Source organism: Lepisosteus oculatus, chromosome 3, assembly GCF_040954835.1.
Source record: "Lepisosteus oculatus isolate fLepOcu1 chromosome 3, fLepOcu1.hap2, whole genome shotgun sequence".
Taxonomy (NCBI): Eukaryota; Metazoa; Chordata; class Actinopteri; order Semionotiformes; family Lepisosteidae; genus Lepisosteus; species Lepisosteus oculatus.
Window position 1 is genome coordinate 19,795,024 of NC_090698.1, and position 26,418 is coordinate 19,821,441.

The 26,418-nt window shown below is 37.6% G+C and overlaps 1 protein-coding gene across 10 annotated transcripts in view; it reads left to right on the forward strand.

Annotated features, from left to right (window-relative positions):
* The window catches only part of LOC102684637 (probable E3 ubiquitin-protein ligase HERC1), a 72,519-nt gene that overhangs the window by 37,105 nt on the left and 8,996 nt on the right, over positions 1–26,418 (forward strand). For 5 of the 10 annotated variants that reach the window (XM_069186982.1, XM_069186985.1, XM_069186983.1 and 2 more), the window contains 32 exons: positions 1,080–1,237; positions 2,678–2,761; positions 3,560–3,758; positions 4,461–4,588; positions 4,942–5,150; positions 6,362–6,630; positions 6,921–6,973; positions 7,090–7,287; positions 7,799–7,973; positions 8,312–8,561; positions 8,992–9,205; positions 9,420–9,649; positions 10,045–10,172; positions 11,011–11,132; positions 11,595–11,816; positions 12,564–12,691; positions 13,041–13,240; positions 14,608–14,716; positions 14,964–15,104; positions 16,094–16,195; positions 16,724–16,897; positions 17,634–17,918; positions 18,684–18,749; positions 19,365–19,490; positions 20,019–20,157; positions 21,722–21,903; positions 22,658–22,813; positions 23,306–23,428; positions 23,612–23,714; positions 24,047–24,216; positions 25,189–25,327; positions 26,025–26,194. In XM_069186982.1, coding sequence (XP_069043083.1) covers positions 1,080–1,237; positions 2,678–2,761; positions 3,560–3,758; positions 4,461–4,588; positions 4,942–5,150; positions 6,362–6,630; positions 6,921–6,973; positions 7,090–7,287; positions 7,799–7,973; positions 8,312–8,561; positions 8,992–9,205; positions 9,420–9,649; positions 10,045–10,172; positions 11,011–11,132; positions 11,595–11,816; positions 12,564–12,691; positions 13,041–13,240; positions 14,608–14,716; positions 14,964–15,104; positions 16,094–16,195; positions 16,724–16,897; positions 17,634–17,918; positions 18,684–18,749; positions 19,365–19,490; positions 20,019–20,157; positions 21,722–21,903; positions 22,658–22,813; positions 23,306–23,428; positions 23,612–23,714; positions 24,047–24,216; positions 25,189–25,327; positions 26,025–26,194 — 5,152 coding nt within the window. Of the gene's footprint in view, positions 1–731; positions 773–1,079; positions 1,238–2,677; positions 2,762–3,559; positions 3,759–4,460; positions 4,589–4,941; positions 5,151–6,361; positions 6,631–6,920; positions 6,974–7,089; positions 7,288–7,798; positions 7,974–8,311; positions 8,562–8,991; positions 9,206–9,419; positions 9,650–10,044; positions 10,173–11,010; positions 11,133–11,594; positions 11,817–12,563; positions 12,692–13,040; positions 13,241–14,607; positions 14,717–14,963; positions 15,105–16,093; positions 16,196–16,723; positions 16,898–17,633; positions 17,919–18,683; positions 18,750–19,364; positions 19,491–20,018; positions 20,158–21,721; positions 21,904–22,657; positions 22,814–23,305; positions 23,429–23,611; positions 23,715–24,046; positions 24,217–25,188; positions 25,328–26,024; positions 26,195–26,418 lie in introns of all 10 variants that reach the window. The other 5 variants (XM_069186988.1, XM_069186989.1, XM_069186986.1 and 2 more) reach the window with 5 other exon arrangements.

The window sequence follows — 26,418 nt, forward strand, 5'->3', positions numbered from 1 at the left end:
TCCAGAGAACCACTTTCAGGAAATTGCCTAGTGCTTTTCGGGAAAGATGATTTGAATTAATTATTTTGTTTCCTAGTTATCTCTTAATGCTGTCTCCGGCACTAAGTTTAGCATTGCTAGAAGCAACACAAAGACAGAAATATATTTAACAGTACTTTTGTTTATGGATGTTTTGCATTACAGTGTTGTTACAACTTTCGTGAGTGAGTCCTAAAATTGTTTAACTTGCTTCTGAGGGTTTTCATGCCTCTTGAAGTAGTAGACATACTTTAAGTTAATGTTTTCCCTTTGTTTTTCTGCCAGTGCAGATTACCCAGACAGAATATGCAGATATGGATTTTTCAAAGAAATTATTTTAACTTGAAACAATATCCTATCACATATGCTGTACATGCACGTTTAAGTTGCATCAAAGAGATTTACTGCATCATATACTTTTGTAGCCGTTTAGTTTACTTTTCAAAGAAAACATGTTTGTTAGAGGTGTTTGACGGCTGCTGAGGTTGAGCTGGTCATTAAGGCAAGTTTAGTATTCATGCTTGGGAGACCCTGTGATTTTGATTACTTTTCATTATGCTTTTAGTAAGACTACAATATGTACCCTTTCTGTAAAAATGGAAAAGTCACTAATCAGAATAACTTGAAGCAAATGTCAAAGCCATTGATTTCATTTAAAAGAACCCACACATGACAATCCTTTGACCAAGTGCTTTGGGATGTTTTTGCTCCAGCTCTTCTACAGTAAGTGAATCAGCTGAAAAGCAGGTGACAGGTAAGCTCCTGGGCAAGTGAGCTAACCCAGAGTGGTTTGATTTGCAGAAAATCTAATCCTCTGTTCTTTGTATCCCAAAGAAAAGCAGATATACATGTACAGGTATGGAGAAACAGAAATTGTTTTATATTATTAACAGGAAACAAAGTTTTTTTTTTTCAATATTGCCTTTTATAGAAATACCGAAAAACCCAGGGTGCATCTGCAGGGTCTGAGTCCCTTTTGTTTTGATTACACTGTACGAAATGTAGCTCTGCTCTCTTTGGAATAGAATTTAGACCATCCTTCTATGTTTTGAATTTTTTAGGCAGATGGTCTTAGCAAGGTTCCCCACTTTGGCTGGCCTGCTCAATAACCCCATGTTGCATCCTGGCTTCAACATAGCAAATTCTGCTTCCTGTGAAGGCTTTACAGAACAGCATCCGAGCTTCTTAGGATCATGCAGCAGAATCAGTAATACAGCTGGTAAGGAAGGGGAGTATTCAGAAACAAATGGCATCAATTTTTTAATTTGAATTCTATTTGGTGTATATGTTGGAGATTGGCTTGCTACAGCATGCAGTGACTTTCTTTTCTGAAAGGAAAGAGCCTCTAATACCTTTGCTATCTCATCATAGATCATCGTGATCTCTGCATTGTAGCATGCTTAGTGTGTTCTGTGATGCTTGAAGTCTTGCCTGTTCACACTATCTTGCAAAGTAAATAAAAAGTTAATAATTCAGGCGTTGGGTCATTGTTAAAAAAAATAAAATGGAAAACAAAAATGAAAATAAATGGCCAAGTATAATTGGACCAGAAAATGGAAATCATTATTTGCAGACTTTGTCTCATTTGCATCTCAGATTGATAAAAAAGATCATTGAATTGAAGTGACAGATTTTATTTATCAAGTCCCGTCAAGCTACAGTACATTACAAAGACAGAGTTCAATATGGCATAATTTGCAGGAAATGTGTGTAGAACACGCAAGTAATCAAGTCAATACCATTTTTGATGAAGTTGCATCTTAGATACGTGAGTCACTTTGGTCATTTCACATTCCTAATTTTTTCAAGTATTCAATCATAGAAATACTGTATCTATGGTATACTGTATATAGAAATGTTGCTATCAAATTATTTGCTGTTCTTTCGACTTTGGCACATTAAACTAATATTATTTCTCTTAACATTCTATTTTTATTTGGATGATGCTTTTATCCAAAACAACTTACATTTGTGTCCATTCATACAGTTGGAGTTACATCTTAAGGGTGTGACAGAAGTGTCTCACCTAGTATTAGGACACACAACCTTGGAATTACAAGTCCATAGCCCAAAACCTCTGCTCCACCATCTGTCCCGGTGGATGAGGTTGGGTGATTAAAATAATTTTTGGATTTAACCTGTGATATTGCCAAAATAAGAAAAATTAATGAATGTTATTGTTAAAAGAAGTTATCCTATATGTAAAGGCTTACATGGACTGTTATAATGTATATACATTATATAATTGTAGAATTAAAAAATTGTTCTACATTAGTATTGTCCATTTTACAATAAGTGTATTTCTATTATTAAAACAAGACTCTATATATCAGAGATAAAAATTAGAAAATAAAAATATGTAACAATTAACAAATGTTAATTGTGTTTAAAAATGAAGAAGTCTTGGATTGAAAGCCCATCTTCCAACTCCCCTGTTCTATTATGCAAATTAAAATGCAGTATTAGTACAGTATACAGTAAGTCAATGATTAAATTCTGGATGTGTTATGTAGAAGGGAATGATGAGTGATAGTTTCTTACTTCTTCAGTCATGGGATCCATTGATATACGTTTACAACACGTGCTGTCGATTAAGATTTCTTTTTAGGCCAGTTTTATTGTTGCATTTTGTTATTTGGCGTTCTTTTTGAAATTCCAGAACGACCTCAAATCTGTGTTCCTATGCGATTACTAGAAATGGGCTTCACTATGAGACACATCTACAAAGCTATGGAAGCTGCAGGTACACTGGAATCTTCTACAGTGCCTTTTTCCAAATCCCAACATTTTAAACAAAAATATTGATCTGCTTCGATGAGGCTATGAGCAATTGTTATATAAAGGGCATGCAAAAACATGAAAACATTGTAAACATTTATATCATTTGTAAAGTTTGATTTACAATACCAGAATATACTACTGTACTATGAAAAACCGAGACACTGTTTTTATTTAATGTTGATTATGTTTTTGTTCCATTACTAAAGGGAAGTGGGTTCAGGTCTTCAGCACAGACCTGTGTATCCTTGAACAAAGTATTCTGATTGCTCACAATTTATTTATAGATTAGTTTCCTTCCAAGGGAAATCTTCTGCCAGGATTTCTGGTTCTATGAACTCATGAGGTCCTGGGAAGGACCATACCCTTCAAACTTATCAAATTTCATGTCTGGGTATATATTTTTTTCTTGCCTAGACATGATTATTTGTAGCAGATCAATCATTAGAATCAATCAATACATCTAAAATAAAATAAAAAAATAAAAAATACATCTTAAATAATTTTTTCTGTACACCTTGTTACCAATTCATATTGTGCTGCTTTTTGATACCATTTTCCAACCATTACGCTTTGGCTGCTGGACACTGCTTAATACTTGTCACAATCATGGTTTTAGATCTGTCTTTTCCTTACAAAGTTGCATTGCAGTGTCAAACTAAATTTTTTATTATGATTGTAATGAAGGGTGTGAAATATTTAAGTCAAATGAAACAACTATCATTCTCAAGCCTATTTTCTATTTCGATTGTTTCTTTCCAAGGAGTGACAGGGGAAGCAGATGCTCACACCATTGAGATTCTGGCCAGCTGGATGCTAGAACATCCCCTGTCAGAAGATGAGCCCCCCACAGAGATCCCCGTTCACAATGAGAATCTCTCTCCAGAGGGACCAGAGACTGTCCAGTGCCCAGAGTCTCCCACACGAACCTCCCTCCAGGACAGCACTGAGGCAAACGACAGGTACAGTACATACTAAAATAAACAGTGAAACATAAACCACAGGACACAAGTATAAACCACATGGAAGTGCATTTAAACCCAAGAACAGGAGGCACTTTTTACCAAAAGGATTGTGGGAGTTTGAGTATGAAACTAGCTGCCCAGCCAATATTTTGGCTTCCTTCGAGAAACGGTTGGATGAAACCCTTGGATCAATAAGCTAGTAACTACCTATGAGGCAAGATGAGCCAAATCCCTATTCTAAGGCATACAGAATCCGTTTTGCATGGCAGACCTTAGAAATCTTCTGGTTTCTACATTTAATATAAATATTTCCATTTCTGTCCACATTCATGGGCATTTTCATTTATCTGCATATGTCTTCATGGTTTTAATTATTAATTTAATATTTGAATTGAAGAGCTTGAGATAATAAGAGATAAAAATTCAGACCCATGGCCTGTGCTTACAGATATTTTTTGGACATATTATGAAGAATTTATTCTGTGATAAAATACGTACTTCTGTGAAAGCTAGTGAAATAATAAAGAACTTACATCAAATAAACAGAAGAGTCGAACAATGGAGAAATAAAACCTTGGCTTGCATTTTTATGTTTTTTCATGTTTTACTTTAGTTCACATTTAGTTCTTTACTGTGCGGCAAAGAATCTTTCCCCCTGATTTAAAATTTCAATTACTGGTTTCAATTACCTTTTTTTAGGTTACTTGCAGGTCTAGACCTAGTGGAAAGAGAGAATTTCCTTGATGTCCATCTCACCAGGAACAGGCCTCCTCCAGCCCGCAGACAGCGCTCCGCTGTGGGGCAGAGGACTTTCATGAGGAGAGCAGGTAAGGTGGTATGAAAGAGGCTGATGTTTTTATTCAAGACATCAAGACATTTTATTCAACATCAAGTTTCCTTTTGAAAATAGGCTTTAGATTTTAGAACTTGAGTGCTTTAAAGCATAAATAGTAATATGTACAGTACATATGTGTATAGACTTTAACAAATTAAAGGGTTGTTGGTATTTAGGAGACGAAATACCGCAAGCCTTCTGTGTGGGACAAAGATGCAGCCGTGTCGCAGAAATAGCAGAAATCACCCATCTTGGGACATTCTTTGAATTTCTAGCAGACTCGGGCCTAAAGCTCAGTTTCTGCCTGTGCAAAGTTGAATTTAACAACGGAGGATTATTTCTCAGATTCTCCGTCGCCCAACCTGCTCCCTCCACTCTTTGGCCGGGAGCAGGGGATGTTGGAGTGGCCGGAGAGGGCAGAGACTCATCCTTTCCCTGCTGAGGAGGAACCTGAGCTGGGCTTCATGGATGACCCCCAGCAGGAGGAGCCTTACGAGGAGCTCCTGACACCTGAATTCACTAACAGTGAGAGGGACACGCTCTGGGTGGTTGAGGTGCTACATTAGTTTTATTTTTTGTTAAATATTCAGTGCCTTTTTCTTACCTTGATTTGTAAAGTTTCAATGACAATACCAGAGTATACTACTATGTAAAATTGAGACAGTGTTTCTTTTTAATTATTCTAATTCTATTTAGTGAATTTCACAGACTTTTCTATTTCTGTTTAGAGAAAAATAATCACAACTGCTTGAAAGCAGCAAGTGATTTGCATTAATGTTATTAATGAGTTTATAGCAAAAGTTCATGAGGTATAACAACAGCCAAGTTCAAGCAGACTCAGCCGTCAATAATCCACAATCACTCCTGACTTTATTTCCTCACCTAAAACATTAGAAGTACTGTATGTTATTTTCCCTTCTCTGTCTCATCTTTTTTCATCCCACCTCCACCCCATCTCCATCTGCCCCTTGGTCATTCCTCATTCCTGTTCTATGGACCAGGAGGTTAGCCCTCAGCCAAGCTGGTTAAACCAAATTTTGACTAAACATTCCATAATCTTTTCAATTGACTTAATTCATGAGTGTTATGTTATATGTGCTACTGACAGTGTAGAATTTAAATGAAAGCTCAAGAGACACTATTTTTACTTTGTTCATATATAGTATGCAATGAGCAAGAGAGGGTAGCATGATGATGCTTGATGCATGGTGAGGCATGATGAAGGTGTTGAACAAGGCATATCCTCCTTGCTCTTATTGAGGGTACTGTTAATACAGTATACAGTAACAAGGTTCCAAATGATAAAGTTCATTTGGTTGCTAGTGGTTAATTGATCCAAGGATTAGCCATTTGTTGAAAGAAACGAGGGTACAGTATTTGCTTTAACAATAAAGCTGTGTAGCTTGTTCCATACTCCCACAGACTTTGTTTACAAACATGCTTCCTGTTCTCAGTTTTTAATTCCCCTACCCATAGAGTCCATTTTGTCAGTGATACTGAGCATTTTGAATACTTGATTCAGATCCTCTTTTAGTCTTTTCTGTTCTTCACTAAAGACTGTGAGGGGAAAAAAAAACTCTCTAGGATTCCTGAAATCTCCCTTACATTTCTTCTGGTATCTGAATATAGTTAAAAGGAACTTGTGTTTGAACATGTTATATGAATTTGGAAGGAATCTGGTGCTCTTGAGAATCTGAAGAACCACAAATGTAATGTTTGACAAACAGAACCTCCAATTTCTTTTTTTCCCTTATGACTGTTACAGGGGGGAGAAGATAATACTGAAGCCACTGATATGGTGGAGTGTGAGCTTTGTGACACTCTGACCTTACAATTCAACAGTCACATGAAACGCCATCACCCAGGTTGCGGGCAGAGTACAGGTCGACGAGGCTACCGTAGCAATGGCACGTATGTGGATGGCTGGTTTGGAGGGGAATGTGGCTCTGGCAGCCCCTACTACCTTCTGTGCAGAACCTGCAGGGAAAAATACCTCACTGCTAAATTGGGGAACTGGCACTCCAATTCCAGCAGGTGGGTATCTGTAGTCATGGACTCTATTAAGATTGTTAACCGGCGGACGTTTTTGTAAATTTTGGAGCCCCTTGGGAAATTCTGTAAATATTATACCAAGAATTGCACATCTTGAATAAATTACAACTCCTTTCAAAGGAAGGCTGTAAAATCACATTTCTGCTGACTTTGCAAAGAACCTCAATTTTACATTTATTACACACCATTTATTAAATAGATACTGTATTTACAAAGATTGTTAAAAAGCTTTCCATGTATACTGGTCTAATTGGTGAAACATATATTTACAGGATAAAAGGTTTTGCTTCAGATTTGGTTGGAAGATTGGATAGCAGTTCAGACGGTAGGTACTCAGATGATTAAGTTTAGCTCTGAAGACTTATTATTTTACAGCCCAGTTTGCATGATTTTTTCTTATTTGACAAATACTAATTGAGGCTGCTTATTGTGCCTGTGCAGATGAGTGGGAGCTTATAGACCGGGAAGACAGCGACTGTGACAGGCTGACAGGATTTGAAGATTTTGGCGTCCTGTCAGGGCCCCTTGGGCTGAATGAAAAGAAGCTTATTCCAGACCCCATCCCTTTCACAGAGCCTGACCCCCTGGGTGCTTTGGTTACCCATTCTTTCAGCTGTGAGCAAAGCTTACTGTACAAAGGTATGGGTTTCTTTATATACTGGCTCTGTGTTTACATTGGGCTATTTACATTACATGTATATTCACTTTTTAATTATTCTAACAGTATACTGCCGATCGAAGATTTACCTCCATGCTGTTGTGCAATTCCAGCAGCTATGCAATCACAGAGTTAATAGTTTTAGAAAGACTTCACTCTTCTGATACTTGCACTACAGTTCAAGTGAAAGCAATCTAGGGCATCCCTCACATCTTTCGAAATCTAATGTCTATTTAAACTAGGAGCACACAAAATCATTGTGTTATGTTTCTTCATAAGGAATCACTTTTTTATCTGAAATATATGTCAGCATTTTTAAGGATTTTTTATTGTATTTGGTACAATATCTGCATAAAGAACAGACAAAAGGCAAAGTACAGTATATTGCATGTTACACAAGAGACAGGTACAATATATACTGTAGTATTATAGGAGGTACAATATTGTGTGTTACACACTGTGTTTAAGTGATCGTGTATCTCTCTTCTGCAGGAGGCTGCAATATGGAGGAAAAGGCTTCTTCTTCCCAAGTGAGTCTGGGAGAGCAGGCAGCTTCCCTGCGAGACCCCCAGGACCGACTGCTGGCCCTGAAACGGGTCACCTGTGCGACACAGGTCCTGCTGGCCCACAGCATGGTCATGAAGGCACTCTCACGGATCTCTGCCAGGTGAGAGCAACTTGTCTGACTGCTGTATTGAATTGTTACATTTGCCTAACAATGTTTTGCACTGTAGGTAGGAAATGAAATATAACTGATTACAGTTCATTTTCAAAACTTCGAGAAGTTTTTTTTGCTCAAAGTGAGCAAGTACTTTTCACACATTTTAGAGAAGATTTATGGAAAAATCTTGGGTGTAAGTAGGGAAAATAACTTATATAATAAGCCCACGGCGATCCACTTGCAGGTTTCAAAAGCTATTTAGAGCTGTTTTCTATTTTAGAATATTTTCTGCAGAGGGATTTGCAGAATATCTGTTATTATTCTCATTATCCGTGTGTTCTCAGTGCTTCACTTTATAGCCAATCTAGTAGCCTGGAGGCTCTAGGACTTGCTGACATCCGTATACTGGTGCGACTGATGTGCTTGGCAGCAGCAGGAAGAGTCCATACAGCCATAAAGCCCCTGGGATCTGGACAGAGTGCTCCATCAGAGAGGACAGGCTCCACCTTCCTCACATTTCTCAGCTCAGCCATTGGCTGCCTGGTTTCAAACAGTCCCAGTGCCTATAGGGAGCTAGTTGACATCTGCACCCAGGTAGTGCCAGCATTCTTGCTCCATATTTCATATTTTCATATTGTGTACAGTACGTATCTGGGCACATGTACTGTACACAATATGAAAACAGCTTGAAAAATGTATTGGCTGAGTTTAGAGCCTATGGATTAAAGTAAATATAATACAGAAGAATCTTAAAGAGCTCTGAGCTTGTTTATAATTATTTGAATCTATCTATGCTTTCCAGTTATACATATACAGTATTTTGTGAACTTATGTATTAATTAAAGAAGCCAAATCTTTTTCCTATTTAGTAGCTACAATGGGTCATTTAAAATAATTTTGTAAGTTTGTATGTCTATTAATCTGCTTACCTACCTACATACAGTATCTTAGCAGACATCTTGAATTTATTACTCCCCATAGCTGAATTCTCCTCACACTCTGCTATTCTTTTGCAATTCACAAGGATTTGAGTGCTGCAGCTACTGGAATGAATATTGGGGCAATCAGTGACCCACAGCAGAGACGCCGTCTCATTTCCGCAATTAAGGGACCAGCAAGAGATGTCAAAGAGTCAACATCCTCAACTTTCCTGGTTACTCAGAGCCTGGTGTCTCTGCTGACAGAGAAGGGCATCCGTTACCGCCAAAGCCCAGAGAAACCAGAGCTTGAGGTCAAAGGTGAGAGCTTAACAGACCCCCCCACACAGAGAAGCTTATAATGTTTTCAATAAAGTTTCTTCCGTTTTTCAAATTCCTATCATTCTACAAAATATTATGTTTGGCTCAATATTGGGTGAGGCTTTATGGAGGTGGTCTGTGAGATGACAATATACTGTATGTAATCTAAGAAAAACTGTGTTAATTTACATTTTATCTACTGTATGTGTTGCAGATTCTCAGCCAGCGGTGAGGGTTGGACCACTGGAGCTGGCAAACGCGCTGGCTGCCTGCTGCCTCTCTGCCAGGCTGACCAGCAAACACCGGCAGTGGGCAGCTCAGCAGCTGGTCCAGGCCCTTGCAGCTTCAGAAAGGGATACTCCCATCAGGCCTCAGACCTACACAGACATGACAGGAGACTTGCGCAAGTGCCCAGTGGTGAAGCTGGAGGGGCATCATAACAGGGTAACAACAGACAAGGCTCTTCCATTCTTTTCTCAGTGGAAATGTGTAATTATTTTAATTTCAATGTGAATTATTTCAGTATAATTCTGGAAAATGCATTGTTTAAATACCATAATTGAACAATTTGATAGTATCAAGCAAATGGCCTATAGGGGGTTTTGTGCTTTGTTGTGATATAGAATATAAACAATGCTATGTACCAAATAACGTTTCACTTCCATATTTCTAAAATTAGCTCATATTTGTTATTTTATTGTTTGGGAATGCAATCATGAAAACTTGATAATATTTCTTTATGTTTCTGCTTGGGAAGCTGTTAGGTTCCTGATAATAATACTGTACATACTCTAACTGTCTGGAGTCTGGATAGATTGGAGCTCTCTTTTTCTGTGTAGGTCACAAGCTGTAGCTGGTCTGGTGAAACAGGCTTGCTTGCGACCAGTGCTCAGGATGGAACCGTACGTCTTTGGAACATCACCAAGACTGCCTGGGAATTGCACAGCACACATGCCTGCAGTATAAGGTACAGACTTAAACTGGAACGTCAGTCCCAATTTCTCAGACTGGTTATTAAATCTCAGTAACAAAATAAATTCATTGAGGTTATGGAATAACTTCACAAAGTTCAAATTAAGTACAAAATCGTGAATTTGTGAAAGTACTGTGAGTCACCATGTTGTCGCAAACTTGTATTCAAGTTCCCACAAATTGCAACATGATGTGGGCCTTCCTGCTCACTAGTCACTATAATAACTAATGTCATGTGATGTACGAGCAAATATCTACAGGTTGTGCAGCAGACATTTTGCCACAGAAATATTTCAAGGTGTTCTGCATGCAGACTTAACAAGTAGGTAGTATCTGTTGACAAATATGTCGCATTGCAGTTCCCCTATAAGGGGTAAAATCGAAAGGTGAATTAAAAAGAGAGAGCAGGCAATTTGTAGATACATATTCAGTGTAGCAGTGGTGTGGTTTCAGACCAGTGGCTTTTCTCTCTCCACTGTGTTAAGAAATTGAACAATTTAAGAGAAGAATTAAAGAGAAGATGTTCAACTGTTTTACATTGTTTTATGTTTGATTAAAATATAAATGTTGTTAAATGAAAGTGTTAGCCGACACCTTTTACTGTCTTTTTGATCCCCTTCCTGGATCAGTTTTGCTAATGCTATAAGCTAATGTTAATTTAAAGTTTCAAGCAGTACAAGATCACCATTACTTTCATAAACAAAAAAATCTAAAGCTTTGGGCCTGTCTGGGGGATTTCTTACGTAATGACAGTTCATAAATTACACATCCAGTTCTGAAGAGAAAATACAGTGCATCATATCAACATAATTTCTATAATCTATTGCCTATAGAGAAGAGAAGCTAAATCCAGAGAGTGGCATGGTGTTTGAGATATCTTCTGTTTCCTGGAGTCCTGGGGGTACCTATTTGGCTGCTTTTCTAAAAAAAGTTGTCTGCATCTGGACAGTGAGTGGTAAGAAGAGTTCAAGTCTTTTCCCAGCTTTGATATTCAGTATATTTAAGTATATACTTATCTATTATAAGTAGATATTAAGTATATTTAGTTTCCTTTGATATTGATTCAGTCCCACATGTGCAAATTGTCTAAACATTGTACCAAACACTCATTCATATCTCTTAAAATAATTGAACTCTCAGCCATTCTAGGATTTGTTAGGATTTCTAATGACTTGTCACATTTAAGGCGTGTAAATACTACTGTGTGCAACACTGTGATTGTCTGTGGGCTGCATTTATAGTACTGTAAATGGTGCTGATACAAACACAGCAGTGCCTGGTTGTTTTGCTCTTTCCTTTGTGATGAATGTTAAAAGGTTTTGGGAAAGATAGTCACTTCCATAATGTGTAAGACTTGGGTTTACTAAATTCATCCTTTTGGAAACGTGCACTGAAAACTGTATTTTACCTACCATAGGGTCTCAGTTCCACGAGGTGAGTCAGACCTCATGGGTAACAGCTCTGACCTGGCCGCAGAATGGCACTCTCTGCCCTCCAGCTAAGGAGGAAGCTGCCAACAGGCCCAGCACTGCTGAGAACCTGCTGGTGGGCAGACTGGATGGATCTCTGTGCTGGATAGAAATCACTGAAGCCTTCAGTGTCAATAGCACTGAATTAACATGGTGCCAGAGAAAGGAATGTAAGTCCCCCAATTTCTTTTTGTTTCAGAGTAGACAAATTACTGCAATAATAATCAAAAGTAGTCGGCAAGAATAAATCTAAAAGAAATCGTTTTAATCTAAATGAGCAAACTGTACTCATTTTTAATTTCTATGATACTACGTCTGCAACTTCATCACTGTGCAGTCCACTGTAGCTTGCTTTATTGATTAATTTCAGACAGATGAAAACATTGTAAAAGACTGATTATATGAAAAATAAGAATAATATTTTAAAAGTAACTGATTCTTTTTTAAAGGCTTTAGTAAGTAACTGATCATCATCTAGACAGCACAATCCATGTAACATCCATATTCTTCTTATTATATGTCTTGTTATATTTCCTTTTATTATCTATGTTTTGTGAAAAGTATTTTTATAATAAAATGTAGTGATCCCAACAAAAATAATTTCTTGTAAGTCTTGGTGGACATGACTGATCTAAAAGCAAGTTCTGCTGTGTTGACTATCAGCTGAGTAGTGTGGAATAAAGTCTGTAAAATACACACTTGAATCTTAAATCTTACCTTCTGTCTCTCTTTTCTGAAAGAATTAACAAGGATTTTAATAAGCAGACAATGATTAAGAAAAAGCATTATGTACAGTAGATTCATCCAGTGATGATAAATATTGCAATGTGAGCTACCCCTAAGACAAACCTTCCTGATATTAAATTTATGTAATGTCATGGCACATCCACTAATATTGTCACCTTGTTTCCTAACAGCTGTACAGTGTATTGCTTGGCACAGACTAGATAAGCCTTTTGCTGTGGGTTACCAAGATGGGAAGATATTGATCTCCTCGACAGAGCCCTATGACACAGAGCAGCCTCTTATTTTGTCTGCATTTCCTGTAAGACATGCAGATCAAATTATTTTGTACAGTTTGTGATTACTTCTGAAGAGACCTGATACATTATTTAATTTTAATTGTGTTACACACCTTACCAACTTGTGTTATTCAGTTTATTATTCTGCTACAGCGATGAAAACGCTCAGATTTGTAGCAAAAGTCATTATCTTAACAAATGCACATGCATTTATTTACTGGCAGGTTATTTAAAATGTACCACTGTTGTAATTAAGCTAACAGTTAAATTAACACACCCTTATTGGCAGTTTTTCACATCTTGTCTAGATAGAAATGTTTTACCATTTTGATTTTCTAGTGAGTTCTATAACAGGTCACCTTTTTTGTGCAGGAGGGTGTAAGTGGTTTAAAATGGGATCCCACTGGCCACCTGCTCCTGTCAGTGGCCAGAACAGAAGTGGTGAAGATCTGGGGTCGCATGGGCAGCACCTGGCTGGCTCTTCACTCGCTGTTTCACACAGCAGCCGTCAACACTGCGGAGTGGTGCCCGCTGCCAGGCACAGGGCCTGACCCCAGGCTGATGCTGGCTGTGTAAGTGCTTGACGTGTAGCAGAGACCCATTTCATTTCATCCACCGCTGAAGTGCAGCAGACACATGGAGAAATGCATGGCAGCCAATGTACACCAGCATTCATGCTATGCCGCAGTTCAATTGGAGAAGTAAGAAATTGAATTAAGGGGGAATTTAGATAGACCAGACTGTGCAAGGCCCAAGTCAGATTTAGTTAGGGCACTGGGGTTAATACACCTACAGTACACAACAGTACACAGCCATGGGATTTGTGGACTATGAAGTGGTCAGAGCCTTGGTTTATAGGCTCTTCCAAAGGATGGCACCTCCTACAACATGATATTCTCATTGATCAGGTATTGGTTTCTGGTAGAGTGTCACCTGCCAGACCACCAATACTACTCAAAGCAGCCACCTTCTTTTCCTGAGAGTAATGTATGTTTGTAATGTTCCTAGAGGAGCCCTGTGTCCAGATGAGGTTTTAATCACAGGATAATTGGATTCAGTTTTCTCCTTGAGGCTTGTTTTTAAATTTGCTTTCATCTGTTTAAATGTTGAATGAGATTTGTAATTGGTATCAACTCTGTTGTAATTAGTAAGTTTCAGAACTGCTCAGATTCAGGTGTTAGCTAAAGTGCAAACAAAGTCTAAACAAGCACTAGTGATAGCAATAGTGATAGAGAGCCCAGATGCAGTGAAATCCATCCCAGTACTAACCAGACTCTGCTGTGTTTAGCTACAGAGATACAATGAGGCCAAAAAACTGGCAACAGCTACAGTAATACTATGTTCAACATGTCTATACAGTAAAATGTTCTATACATGTCCCCACCAATATTCCACACCTTACTGTATATCCACTCATCCATCCACCCATTCCTAGGCACTCCTTCCAGTTTAGGGCTGTGGAGGAGCCAGAGGCTATCCTCTCAGCAATCAGAGAAGAGTACACCCTGAATGGGGATGCCAGTACATCACAGGGCAGACAGACATAAGCACAGACATGCACACACTCACACCAGGCCAATTAACTTGCCAATATTTGTTTTTTGGACTATGGGAGAAAACCAGAGCACCCAGAGGAAACTCACATGAATACAGGGAGAACATAAAAACTCGACACAGATTACACCATAGGTCCGGGATTCAACCCATCCTGGGTTTCACATTGCTGTGAAGCAGCAATGCTAAACACTGTGTCAATCTACACCACATAATACAGTACATATATACCTTTTTTATACACATATTTGCATTATTCTAGTTTACATGTGCGACAGTGCCCATAATGAGAAGAACACCTGTGTTTCATTGTGATGAAAATTTGTAATTCATTTCATTTAACATTATTAATTTCAATCATTGGTTTCTGCATTTATTTTTGTAGGGGCTGTCAAAATGGCTTGCTGTGTATATGGACATTACCACAAGGGGGCACTGCAGCATCATTACCTAACTTTCTGAACACCAAACAGAACAGAGAGAAGATCACAGAGGTAATGAAGTTTCTCCGGGGAAGTGCTTGAGATGAATTTAATCTTTCACAATGATTTGTCCTGTAACAAATCATTAAAGATCATTAATATTCTATCAGATCATTAATGATACAATTTTCATATTTTTAATTAAGCATGACACATACATACGATAGGAATTATGACATAATTCAGTGTTGTTTTCCATGTAAGTGGCAATATTTTCCGGTGTTTTTTTATTTTTCACTTTGTCTTTTGTTCCTAACAGCATCAGCAGCGTGGCAATGCAAAGTGTGTCTTCAGACTGTACGGTCACATCACAGCTGTAAAGACGCTGTCTTTCAGTTCCGATGGGATGGCTTTATTGTCTGGAGGAATAGGGGGCCTCATTAACATTTGGTCTCTTTGGGTAAGCAGTTTTTAGTTCAGTTTTGCAAAAGGAAGTATTACTAGATAAATGTGATAGGGTTTCTTTGGGGTCCAGAAACCAAGAAATTCTCCGGGTTAGAAGGGCTGGCTTTCACTAATTTAGCTTTAATTTGATTACTTTAACCCTTCTCCTAATTGCTATTAAGCTATTAATTATATAAAACCTACCTATAAAATCTGCTTGGAAAGCCTAGTTTATGGAATAAGTAAGAAATAATATAAATGCATATGATTTACATTTTTCCAAGTATATTTTATTTTCTTCATACCTACAGAACTTCACTGTAATCAAATAAAATAAAACACCGCCATGCTAAAATGAACACCAATCAAATGTATCCCATGCATGACCAGAAAAATGTCATTACTGTCATGACAAAGTAAGGGGGAACAAGATATCGAACAATGCAGTGGGTCAGTTTAGAGTAGCTACTCAGCTTTGACTAAGATGTGTTTTTGTGAACATAGAGGAACTAAGAGCAACTGAAGAAAATCGATGTAAACCCAGAAAGACCATGCAAACTCCATTTTTAAAAGAACAACTGAGCAGAATCAAACCCTGGACCCTGGTGATATAAGGCACCTGGTGCCATAAGTGTCAATCATCGTGCTCCAGCAATTAAAATCCTAATGATACACATAACATCCTTCTACATAGGCATCTGCACCAGGCCTTACAGGATGCACAAGACTAATCTACTGTACTGTATATTGGACCTTTTCTTTTGTATTCACTCAGTTTTGTAAGAATATTTCTTACTGTAACAACATCAATTTGCAAAGTGAGATACTCAATAAAGAGGCCCAGCTTCAGTTTCTTTATGTACTGTGAGCTTAGAGTTGTTTCATTTATATAGTTCAAGTCAAATGTAATGAGGTTCACAACATCTTACTTAACCAGTACTTAACCTCTTACATCACAGTCACAATTTATTTGTCATTTCTATTTAATCCTTGTAATTCATACAGGATGGTGCAGTGCTGCAGACGGTCATGACAGGCCTGGGATCAGTCATTAGCACAACTTGGATTCCTGATGTTGGGGTGGCCGTGTGCTCTGGAAGGTCAAAGGTAGATATTTATCTGGAAAATTACATTTGATTTTAGTGCAAACTATAAAAGAGCTTATATTTCTTGAAATATACATTTTTTTCACAACTATATGTACAGTAACCAGACCAAATTATATGACTTGTTGGGTAAATGTTTCCAAACAGAAAAAAATCGATAGTGAGTTGGTAAAATAAAGACCAATAGACCAATTTTTATTGCTGTTCATAAAGCTTACAGTATATACTGTAAGCAGCTGCTGAATGATCTCTAAAGTTTACAGAAGTTCCACTTATACATCCATTTTATACATAAAATGTCATGTTTTCAGATCACTTTTTATGCATGATTTTAGTATTGTCAATTTACAGTGTAAATATAATTATTTTTATTATTATTTTTGTAGCTTTGTAACTTATTTTTCAATCCATGGAGTAAGTTTTCACCTCCCAGAAAACATCCACTTTACTTGAGACAACAGCGTAAATCCACAGTGCAATTCTTAAAGCACTTCTAACAATTGCATTTCATGCCATCCATTTTTGGCAGGATGTGCTGCTGATTCGCTGCTCATCTGACTGGATTTCTCAGAATCATGTCCTAGCCTCCTGTCGAATGGTCTTAAGATCCCAGGGCATTGTGGGGCTCAACAAAAGCCCCTGCATGGCTGTCTTTCTAGAAAGGCTGCCCCTTCTCCTACAGGAGCAGTACATCCATGAAAAGGTACTGTAACTAGGGTGGCACACATTCTGGTTTCTTTCATTGATCCTCTTGCCTCAGACTATACTGTATGTTATGATTTTAAGCTTACTTGTGGAACATAAGAAGAGCATCGAAAAAGTATTTTTTATAATCAAACACGTGTCATGTGAGGTTTGCTGCCTGAGACATTTTTATATAATTGTTTTTTAGTTTGTAAAACATATTTCATTGTAACAGAAGTCTGAAAATGGATAAACGTCTTCCCAAAGTAACCAGATTCTCTTTATGCAGATCATAGAAGCTGACACCAGGGTTAAATTTAGTGAGTTCCTATAGCAAATCAACCATTTATTTTACATCACTTACTGTAGGTTCTGGGACTTCAGGCAGCATCAGCATGTGCGGCATAACTGGAATTCAAACACACAGTTTATGAGGCTGTATGCATCAGATTTTCAGATGCATACACTAGGAGGCAAATAAAACTATGTCTAAATCAACTAAGATGTTGACCCATTTGCCAGTTGCAATTTGTAAACATAGTACTTGATGGTGACATATTTGGGTGGGAGAGACTTCATAGAAACCTGCCGTGCAGAGCTCTGTGACAGGCAGGTGGTGTCGAAGTGTTAGCTTTAATTTGGGCTTTTCAGTGTGGGCCATAGGCTTGTTCAAATGATTTTGCGAAGCAGCGTTATTAATAATTTTTTTCAGTTTTTTTTTGTCCCTAAGACTCTTTTGTTTTGTTCTGCCTTAGAGCCATGTTACTTCAGGAGAACAGCTCATCCACAGTGCCTTCCTCCAAAGCCTGGCCTCCTTGGCAGTGGGGCTTTCTTTAGATCAGCTGCTTTGCAGGACACCCTGCCCCCCTCACCATGTGGGCTGCGGTCTGGAGCCCGGGCCGGCCGAGTGGGGCTGGCTCTCCACCTTCTCCACCGCAGTGAAGACTGCTGAAGCGTTTGCCAAAGGAACCTCCTTCCCAGAATCCTTCACCGTTCCTGAATTCAGGCAGGCTGGAGAATCAGAGATTAGTAGACCACTGGTAAGATAGATAAGAAAATTAAAAATTCTTATTGCTCTATGTAAAAGAACAATTTACAACAGTGAGAGACCCCTGCTCTAGGCACTCAGTCACACAAGATGAGTAGACTGTCAGTGTAGACTCCATTCTGAAGTCATTATCTTCATAAACACACAGTATTCAACCTGATCATGTCTTCTCTTCAAGTACTGCTGCGAAGCTTATTCTACAGCACTATGGTGGGATTAAGGTCGGAAGAAACTGTCATGGCAAATTTGAAGTCTGTTGCTTTTCTTTTTTTTAAGTTATATGGGTTTAGTTGCCTCCGTTAAGAAATTCTGTTATTTCAGAGAGTGATGTGATATACTGCAGCCACTTTACTATAACTCATTGTGCATTCTTCTTTTTGTTTCCAAGTGTGGATATCCAAAGTTTTCATCTAATTGGTTGATAAAATATTAGAATACTGACAATATTGTGGAACTGAGAATACATAATGGTACAGTACAGTAATATCTCTTGCATGTAGTTTTTTTAAATGTAGTGTTTCATGTACAATATTAGAAATTGTAATGGAAGTAAAATACAGTCAAATCAACAGTAAGAGATTTCTGTAAGAAATTAGTAAATATATTTTTAGAATAATAAAACTTATATTGGAGATGATTACATTTTTTTCATTGGAACATTAAAAAGAATCATAAGAACGTAGAATGTTGCAGTACAACACTGCACTGTTGTTGTCTGTGGGACCAAATTACTGTAAATACCTTTACACTTTTATAGGACAATAGTAAATGGACCTTCATGATGGATGAGCATCTAATGTCGTGGGCCACAACCAGACCTGAGGTAATTGACTCCTCTTGCATGTGCATTTCAGTGAGTCCACAGGGTAATTATTGCATCGTTGAAGTAATAATTCTTATAACATACTGTATATGTTACAACATGGCTGGTGATTGGTCAGAACCCAAGCGGAAGGAACCAGAGAGTGGCGGAATGCCCAAACAGCTTGAGTGCTCCGGGACTGGGGGAAAGTGAAGTGAAAGGAGAGTGATAATAGAATAGTAGATTACTGGCCAGCGGGGCTTAATAGCAGAACAATAAGCCTGTTTGATATTAAACTTCATAGACTCATTCTTTGCCAGATCATGACGCTTAATAAAATTGTCCAAGGTTTTATACAATAAATAAGGAAAGTACTGTGTGATTGTTTTCAAAAGATCATACCAATATTTACTGAATTATTACATGGTTTCCAAACTTTGATTTAAAGTTTGGTGCTGGATATCAATATGAACTAGATACAACAGAAAAGTTAGAGACTTTTGAGACATTCTAGAAGTCTGCTGTTTGTTTTCGCCATGCTACTGTGTATTTTATGTGTGTGCACGCCTTTTCTGCATGTGTATCTGTAGGTGTGTGTGTTGATGTCTGTGTGATACTGTAACTTTTCTTTGGCAGGACTGGCAGCAAGGTGGGAAAAATGAGGTGTTCCTCTGGGGGGGAGGGCGCCATGGGCAGCTGGCAGATGCAGGGACAAACCTCTTGGTACCAACCCTGGCCCCATCACTCTCTCAAGCACAGCAGGTAAACTGTGAACCTAAACAGCAGGATAACGTTATTGCACACCTTCAGTGCACCACAGTTGAAAACAGAACATTTCCAGTTCTTGAACGGCACTTTGTGAATGTCCATTTATTAACATGAACAGAGCATTCAGCTTCCTGCAAGAAATGGAAAGGATTATGTCCTGATCAGATAGTCCGTTGACACGCATGATCTTTTCAACTAGGTCCCTATTTTGTCTTCTTCCAGTGTTGTAATAGGGCTTCCAGGAAAATCTGCCAATACTTAACCATTAAATAACGCTTTGTAGTTTAGCTTTGCATGCTCATAGCTAGGCTGTGTTTAGTATGTCTTACTGTAAATACAGATCTGGACATAGGCCCTTTATACATTCTAACATTTGGCAAGACTTAATTTATTGCTTTTTTCTTAGGGTCAAATATTGCACTTTGCTTTCTGTAGGTTTGCCAATAATTGGCCAAGATAATACAGACTTTTGTAACTTGGATATCTGTGTTCCAAGCTTTTTTTTTGCCTTGCGTCATGTAGGTTGTTTGCGGACAAAATTGCACATTCCTGGTTCAGGCCAGTGGGACAGTACTGGCCATTGGTGAAGGGAGTTATGGGAGACTTGGGCAAGGAAACTCAGATGACCTTTATACCCCCACTATCATCTCTGCTTTGCAGGGTAAGGCTACCTCTGAGAGAGGCTGTCATTTTCTTCTTTTACTGTGTATATCCATCAACCGAGGAAGGCTCAGTTCTTGTTTTATCCTCCTTTGTTTCAGTGTGTTTCATTTCTGAATAAACATTGACGTTTCCGCTTCTTTTTAAATTATGCTTGTGCTCAAAGAAATGAAAAAGAAACATGCGTACAAAAAGTGTCCTCTGGTGCTTTTGTGTGTTGAGAGTTAAACATGGTATTGATTAAAATTTGAAGACAAAAATCCAGACCTGTAAAAATGAAAATACCATGTAATTGCTGTTGCCATTTGTTTTCCTCAATTGTGGCATCTTGTACTGTACTGTACATCAGTTTTGTACTTCTCACAATCATCTCACAAACTCACAATCATACAGTTCGTGTACTGCAGTGATACATTTTGTCATTTCTTGCTATAAAGAGATGTAATGTGCAGAAAAAGAGGATGCAAGCTCCATTTATTCCTACAGGTATATCAATAATGATCCTGCTCAAACAACTAAATCTGTTAGTGTTGCAGAATAAAACCATTAAGAAGCATTAAGAAACATCACAAAGTACTTTGCTGTGTTGTAAAATGTCAGCTTTACCACAGACCTTAAAGTATTTTAAAAGTAAGTTAAGATTTGTTCTAGTTAGAAGACTTGTCAGACAGTGTGTTTCAAGCTAAAGAAAATTTGGTGACTGGTACCCATGACCTCTTTGTTCTTAATCTACTCATCCAGTGACTTCGTCACAATGCAACGTTTTACAATTGCAATGAACTTTATTTTTTAAGCATATTACTCAAGTCATTTTGCCTTAAAAAATGAATTTCTATTTTACAGTATATCACTTTCCAAACTGCAGTGTATTTCATAATTCCAGCCCTAACTCTAGAACCAGTTGGGCAGCTGTAAACTGATGGATGAAATTGAGTAATGTTGAAATTGTTTAGTCATTTATTTGACATTTGACTGAACTGACCAAAAGTGACCTTAGTAGCATCAGCTGTAAACCTTGAACATCAGATAACTGTGTCAGAGAGCTAGATTTACCAATGTCTCATACCATTTAGAGTATATCATACCATTTAGAGTGATAACTTCATTTTCTATGTAGATGGATGTGCAGAGATTAGTTTTAAACTTAAAGCTACTTTGAGTCCCTTTAATAATCGCAGTAGGAAATATGCATTTTTTAAAAAAGAAAGTGGAAGTTAGTGGAAGCATTAAATGCTTGCTTATTGTGAAAAAAACAAGTCCTCATTTGCTGTTGTTTTATTATAACTTATAAATTCCTCAAGCAAAGTGCTTACATGCATGTTGTTATAATCAGATTTGACTAAAAATCTGGTGTTATATTGTAATATTTGTGTACATCAAAAAAATACATAACAAATGTAAGAGATCTATACTATAGTTTGTAAGTCTGATCACAGAATCTGACTTGAGTCTTCACTCCAGATGTGTTTTTGACGCAACTTGAAGTATTAGTGTGCTCCAGTTATCGGATCCTTTTTTCTGTGCACTTAGCCTTATTTGGACGTGCTTTTCCGGGCTCTCTCCAGGTTATGTGGTGATCCAGCTGGTGACCTCGTGCGGGTCTGATGGCCACTCCATGGCGCTCACAGAGAGTGGGGAGGTGTTCAGCTGGGGAGATGGGGATTATGGGAAACTGGGGCACGGCAACAGTGAAAGACAGAGAAGGCCAAAGCAGATTGAGGCCCTGCAAGGAGAGGAAGTGGTTCAGGTACACTAGTAACAAGTTTTCCCATCCTAAATGTTGTTATTTACAGAATAATGAATGCATGGGAGTACTGTAATACTGTAAGATACTGTAAAACTCTCAGTGTCTTGTAATATGTGTAGCGGAGTAGCTAGATAGAACTGTATCTACAGTAAATCCACTTTTGATCTGTTTTTTGCTGTTACAATTCCTACTTCGAACCGCAAAACTAGTGTGACCACACAGCAATATTCTCGGAAGAGGCGAACAGACTGACATGCTTTGAAATTAAATTAATATATGTTTTAAAACAAACATGGTAAAAACTACAAAAGTAGAATAAACTTAACTACAGTTAACCCAGTACTGCACTTTGATTATGATATTCTTATCATAAGTATTATATTCAAGTGTTATACTCTTGTAAATGTGTAACATACAAGGACAATTGAATGATACTGAATTGTGTGTTTCTTAATGATCAATATAAATTCCGTTCATGCATTCAGAAACCTAGATGTGGCAGAAGTGATGTTCATGTCTCCGTAATTTACAAAAGTGTCCTTGTAAATGAACACTAATGTGGAAAAGAAGCATAGGTGGTGGTTTTTAAACTTCTTTGACTGTAAGACTTGATTGTGATATCCCATTTTATTTACTTGGTCAAATTTACTTCAGTAACATTTTGTGGAGAACGTTGTTCATTTTAAACCTTTTTTCTTAGCTTTACTTTCTTGTTTGTACAGTATCATCATTTTTTAATTTTTTGTATTGCAAGCTTGCCTGTGGCTTCAAGCATTCAGCAGTGGTCACAGCTGATGGGAAACTGTTCACTTTTGGTAGTGGAGATTATGGACGTCTAGGGCAAAGGTCAACATCTAATAAAATGTTACCCGAAAGAGTCATGGCCTTGGAAGGGTACAGTATAGGTCAGGTAAGCAATACTGCATGTTTGAATTAATCCTGTTCTGTCTTATTGGGCAAAAAACTTTGTATTAAAATAGTGGATAAATCATTTTGCAAATCTAACCATCTGCAAAAGGCAGAGTCAGAGTATTGTTTTATTTGCAGAATAGATTGTTTAATAAACCTGGAAAAGACCCCAAGGCATTAGCTAATACAATAAATACTCAAATCTATAGTGAAATGGAGGGTGAGGTGAGGTGCCTTCTCACTTTAAAAGAAAAAACACTTTCAGGAAGGATGAAATGTTGTTCATTCCACAAATTGACAAAATTTCATTCAGGCAGTCCTTCCTCTGGTTGGAAAAATTGTTAAAGAGGGACACCCACTAGTGATCTTTACTCTAGTTATAGTTTAGCAACCTGAATTCCAGTGTCACTGAAATGGGGTAATCTAATCTCTAATTTCAATAGCATGGGATTAAAAGTGCCAATACAAGCTAATTTCCTGTGCTCATTTTCAGGTGTCCTGTGGTTTGAATCATACACTGGCAGTGTCATCTGATGGCATGACAGTCTGGGCATTTGGAGATGGGGATTATGGGAAACTTGGAACAGGCCCCTGCAATGTAAAGTGCTATCCTCAGGTATTAACCATTGCTTTAATTAGAAAAGCAGATATGATAAAAAATTAAGCTTGTCATGCTGTTACAAAAGCTAAGACTATTTTAATAGTTACTCTTATTTGTAATGACTGTCTCTTAATAGCAAACAACATGATTCATTGTGGAAGTAATATGTGAAGTACTGAGTCTTTTTTTATTCTTTAGAAAGTGGAACATCTGTGCAATAAAGGAATAAAAAAGGTGGGGTGTGGGACTCAGATTTCTGTTGCACTGACAAAGGATGGACATGTGTACACTTTTGGACAGGGTAATGTTTTTATACATTTTGCTCTTGTTGATTTGTTCATTATGTGTATCTGTCCTAAAATAGTCAAAAACAATTATAATTGTTTAGTGGCCTACAATGGTAAAGATTGCTGAATTTCTATAAGATAAACAGTAAATATAGTTTGAAGCTTTGGGGACTGGAAGAAGTAGAACCTTTGTGTTATGGAGCCACTTATTTTCAGCAGAAAAGGTTCAGTTTGCTTCAGGATCTTCTTAAAATATTATTTCTGTCTATACAACAGTTGTGTTTCTTTAGAGGCAAGTCATAGTATCCTAGCCTCTCACTCGTTTATCTGTCTCTTTTCCTGTCAGAGCGCTTACTCGGTCTCCCCGACTCAATGCTGAAAAATCACAACCGGCCCCAGGTGGTACCAGCCCTTGAGGGTGTGTTTGTGGAGGACATTGCTGTCGGGTCAGAACACATAATAGCCCTTTCTTCTACAGAGGACGTCTACAGCTGGGGTTGTAACTCTGAAGGCCAGGTAATTGGGGTAAAAAAAAACCAAAACTTTTGATTAGAGAAGTTCTATGAATCTAGTCATCTTAAAATATTTTCTAAAATTATTTGACAAATATTTACTGTATTTAAAAAAAGCATATTGTAATTCAAATATAATTGTATAATTTTTTTCCAAAGAGATTTTTCCATCAAGTGCCAAGCTGTTAAGATATTTGTGTAGTTATTAATGTTCCCTCTCGCTAAACAAGTAACGCTTTAATACTTTTTTGCTTATACTAGTTGTGTTTGGCTCCGATGTCTGCTCTTACTAGGATGGCACCCATATTTTTTCTGGCTTTCTTCTCTCTCCCTGGAAAAATGCTCTTTAGTGTGTTCATGTAATTCTTTTTGTGGATATTATCATTATCTAATCATTTCAGCGTCACTCCTTTCTGACTTTATTTTCTTTATTAATCCAGTTTATGCATTTATGTTCTTCACTGCTGTACAATAGTGCAGGTACAATAGTGCAGGTATATGTTTACAGTACAGTAACACATTTAGTGGGTGATTTCTGTGTAGGTACCAGAAATTACTTATTATTACTTTGTTATTTAAGTACTATTTTAAGGTCCAAAATTAGTTGATTAAGTGATTATATAGACCTCAGGAATGCATTTTAAGCTTGTATATGAAAAATAATGTGAATTTAGTTCTCACTATCTGAGGTTTTGGTTACGAGCCTATTTGTTTTATTTTTATTTTATTTATTTTTAAAAATAAAAAAATATATTTTATTTATGTCAGAACTAATTGAGATTGTGTTGCAAGAGGTGAGTACTCCATTCTTGGTATTAGTTTAAATACTCTGTGATTTAAACCGCTAAAACATTTGGCAACTTTACTAGTTCTTTTAGAAAATAACTGACAGATATGGGAATACCTTTGTCGATAATGTTCTTTTTTACCTGTATCTCTGTTTTTCTTATTTATGTACTTATAATTGTCATTTCAGCTCGGGCTAGGCCATTCAAATCCAGTGAAAGAGCCCACCTTGGTGACCGTTCTGCAAGGGAAAAATATCCGGCAGATCTCTGCAGGACGCTGTCACAGTGCTGCCTGGACCACTCCCTCAACAGCACCGAGGGCCCCAGGTATAAAGCAGCTTATACTCTACATCAAATACTTATATTGCTCCCATGAAGCAGGTAACCCTTTTTATTTTTTAAAGAGACGCAGGCCAACATCTGTGTCATTCTTACGCTTATTACCTCAAGAAAAAGCTATTACACAAACGTAAGCAATTTAAAATATATTACATTTTCATCAGTGCAAATTTCACAGAAGCCTGTAGCTTCAGAAAGTTGAAATAGATTCCTGTTTGTCATTGCCTTCTTCTTATGTTATCAGTAATACTGTATATTAAGAGCCCCAAAGAGCAATAAGGTTTTATCCATATTTACCAACTGAAATGTGTACGCAAATCCAGTAGGTTAGTTCTCAGGGAAGGGGTGGTAGCATTGTTGTGTTTAAGTATTTATTTTCATTGTCCATTTTTACAAGCTGACCTACAATTACGTTTCACTTTTTCTTTGTAAGTACTGTATCAGGCTCTTGATGCCTGACTCTCTTGAGCTTTCACTCAATACAAGTAACAACTTGTATTGTTCCTCATAAACAAGTACAGTATAGGTCATAAACATAAAAAAGTTTAAAATAAATCGACTGGAGAAGAACAAGCGATTCAATATTAATTTGGTATTCCTAAAAAATTTCAGCTACATTTAATCGAGTGAAATGCTTTGACTGTCCATGTTTAATTGTACTTCTATCTTTATGATTGTCATCCAGGCAGTGCATTACCCCTGCAGCTGGGCCTTCCTCAGTCTGTGCCCCCTCAATACAGCGCTCTGAATGGCTGCAGTCCCGAGGTCCTCAATGCCCGGCTCAGGGTCCTGTTCCATTTCTCAGACTTCATGTACAAGTCCTGGAGACTGCTGAACCTCAACCCCAGGAGCCAGGTTGCTATGCTATCATATAGGGTAGAATTAGTGTTACAGTCCAGTTAGTGAAATGAGCTTATCATGCTGTAATACTATTGTAGCGACTTCACAGTGTCATTGTGCTGCACCAGCTAGAGGACCATATTATGTTAATGGATTGTTAATGCTAATAGTAATAAATGTTAATGCTAATTAGTACTGCTAATGCAGTCTCAAGTCCTATTCTTTTTGCCTTTCATTTT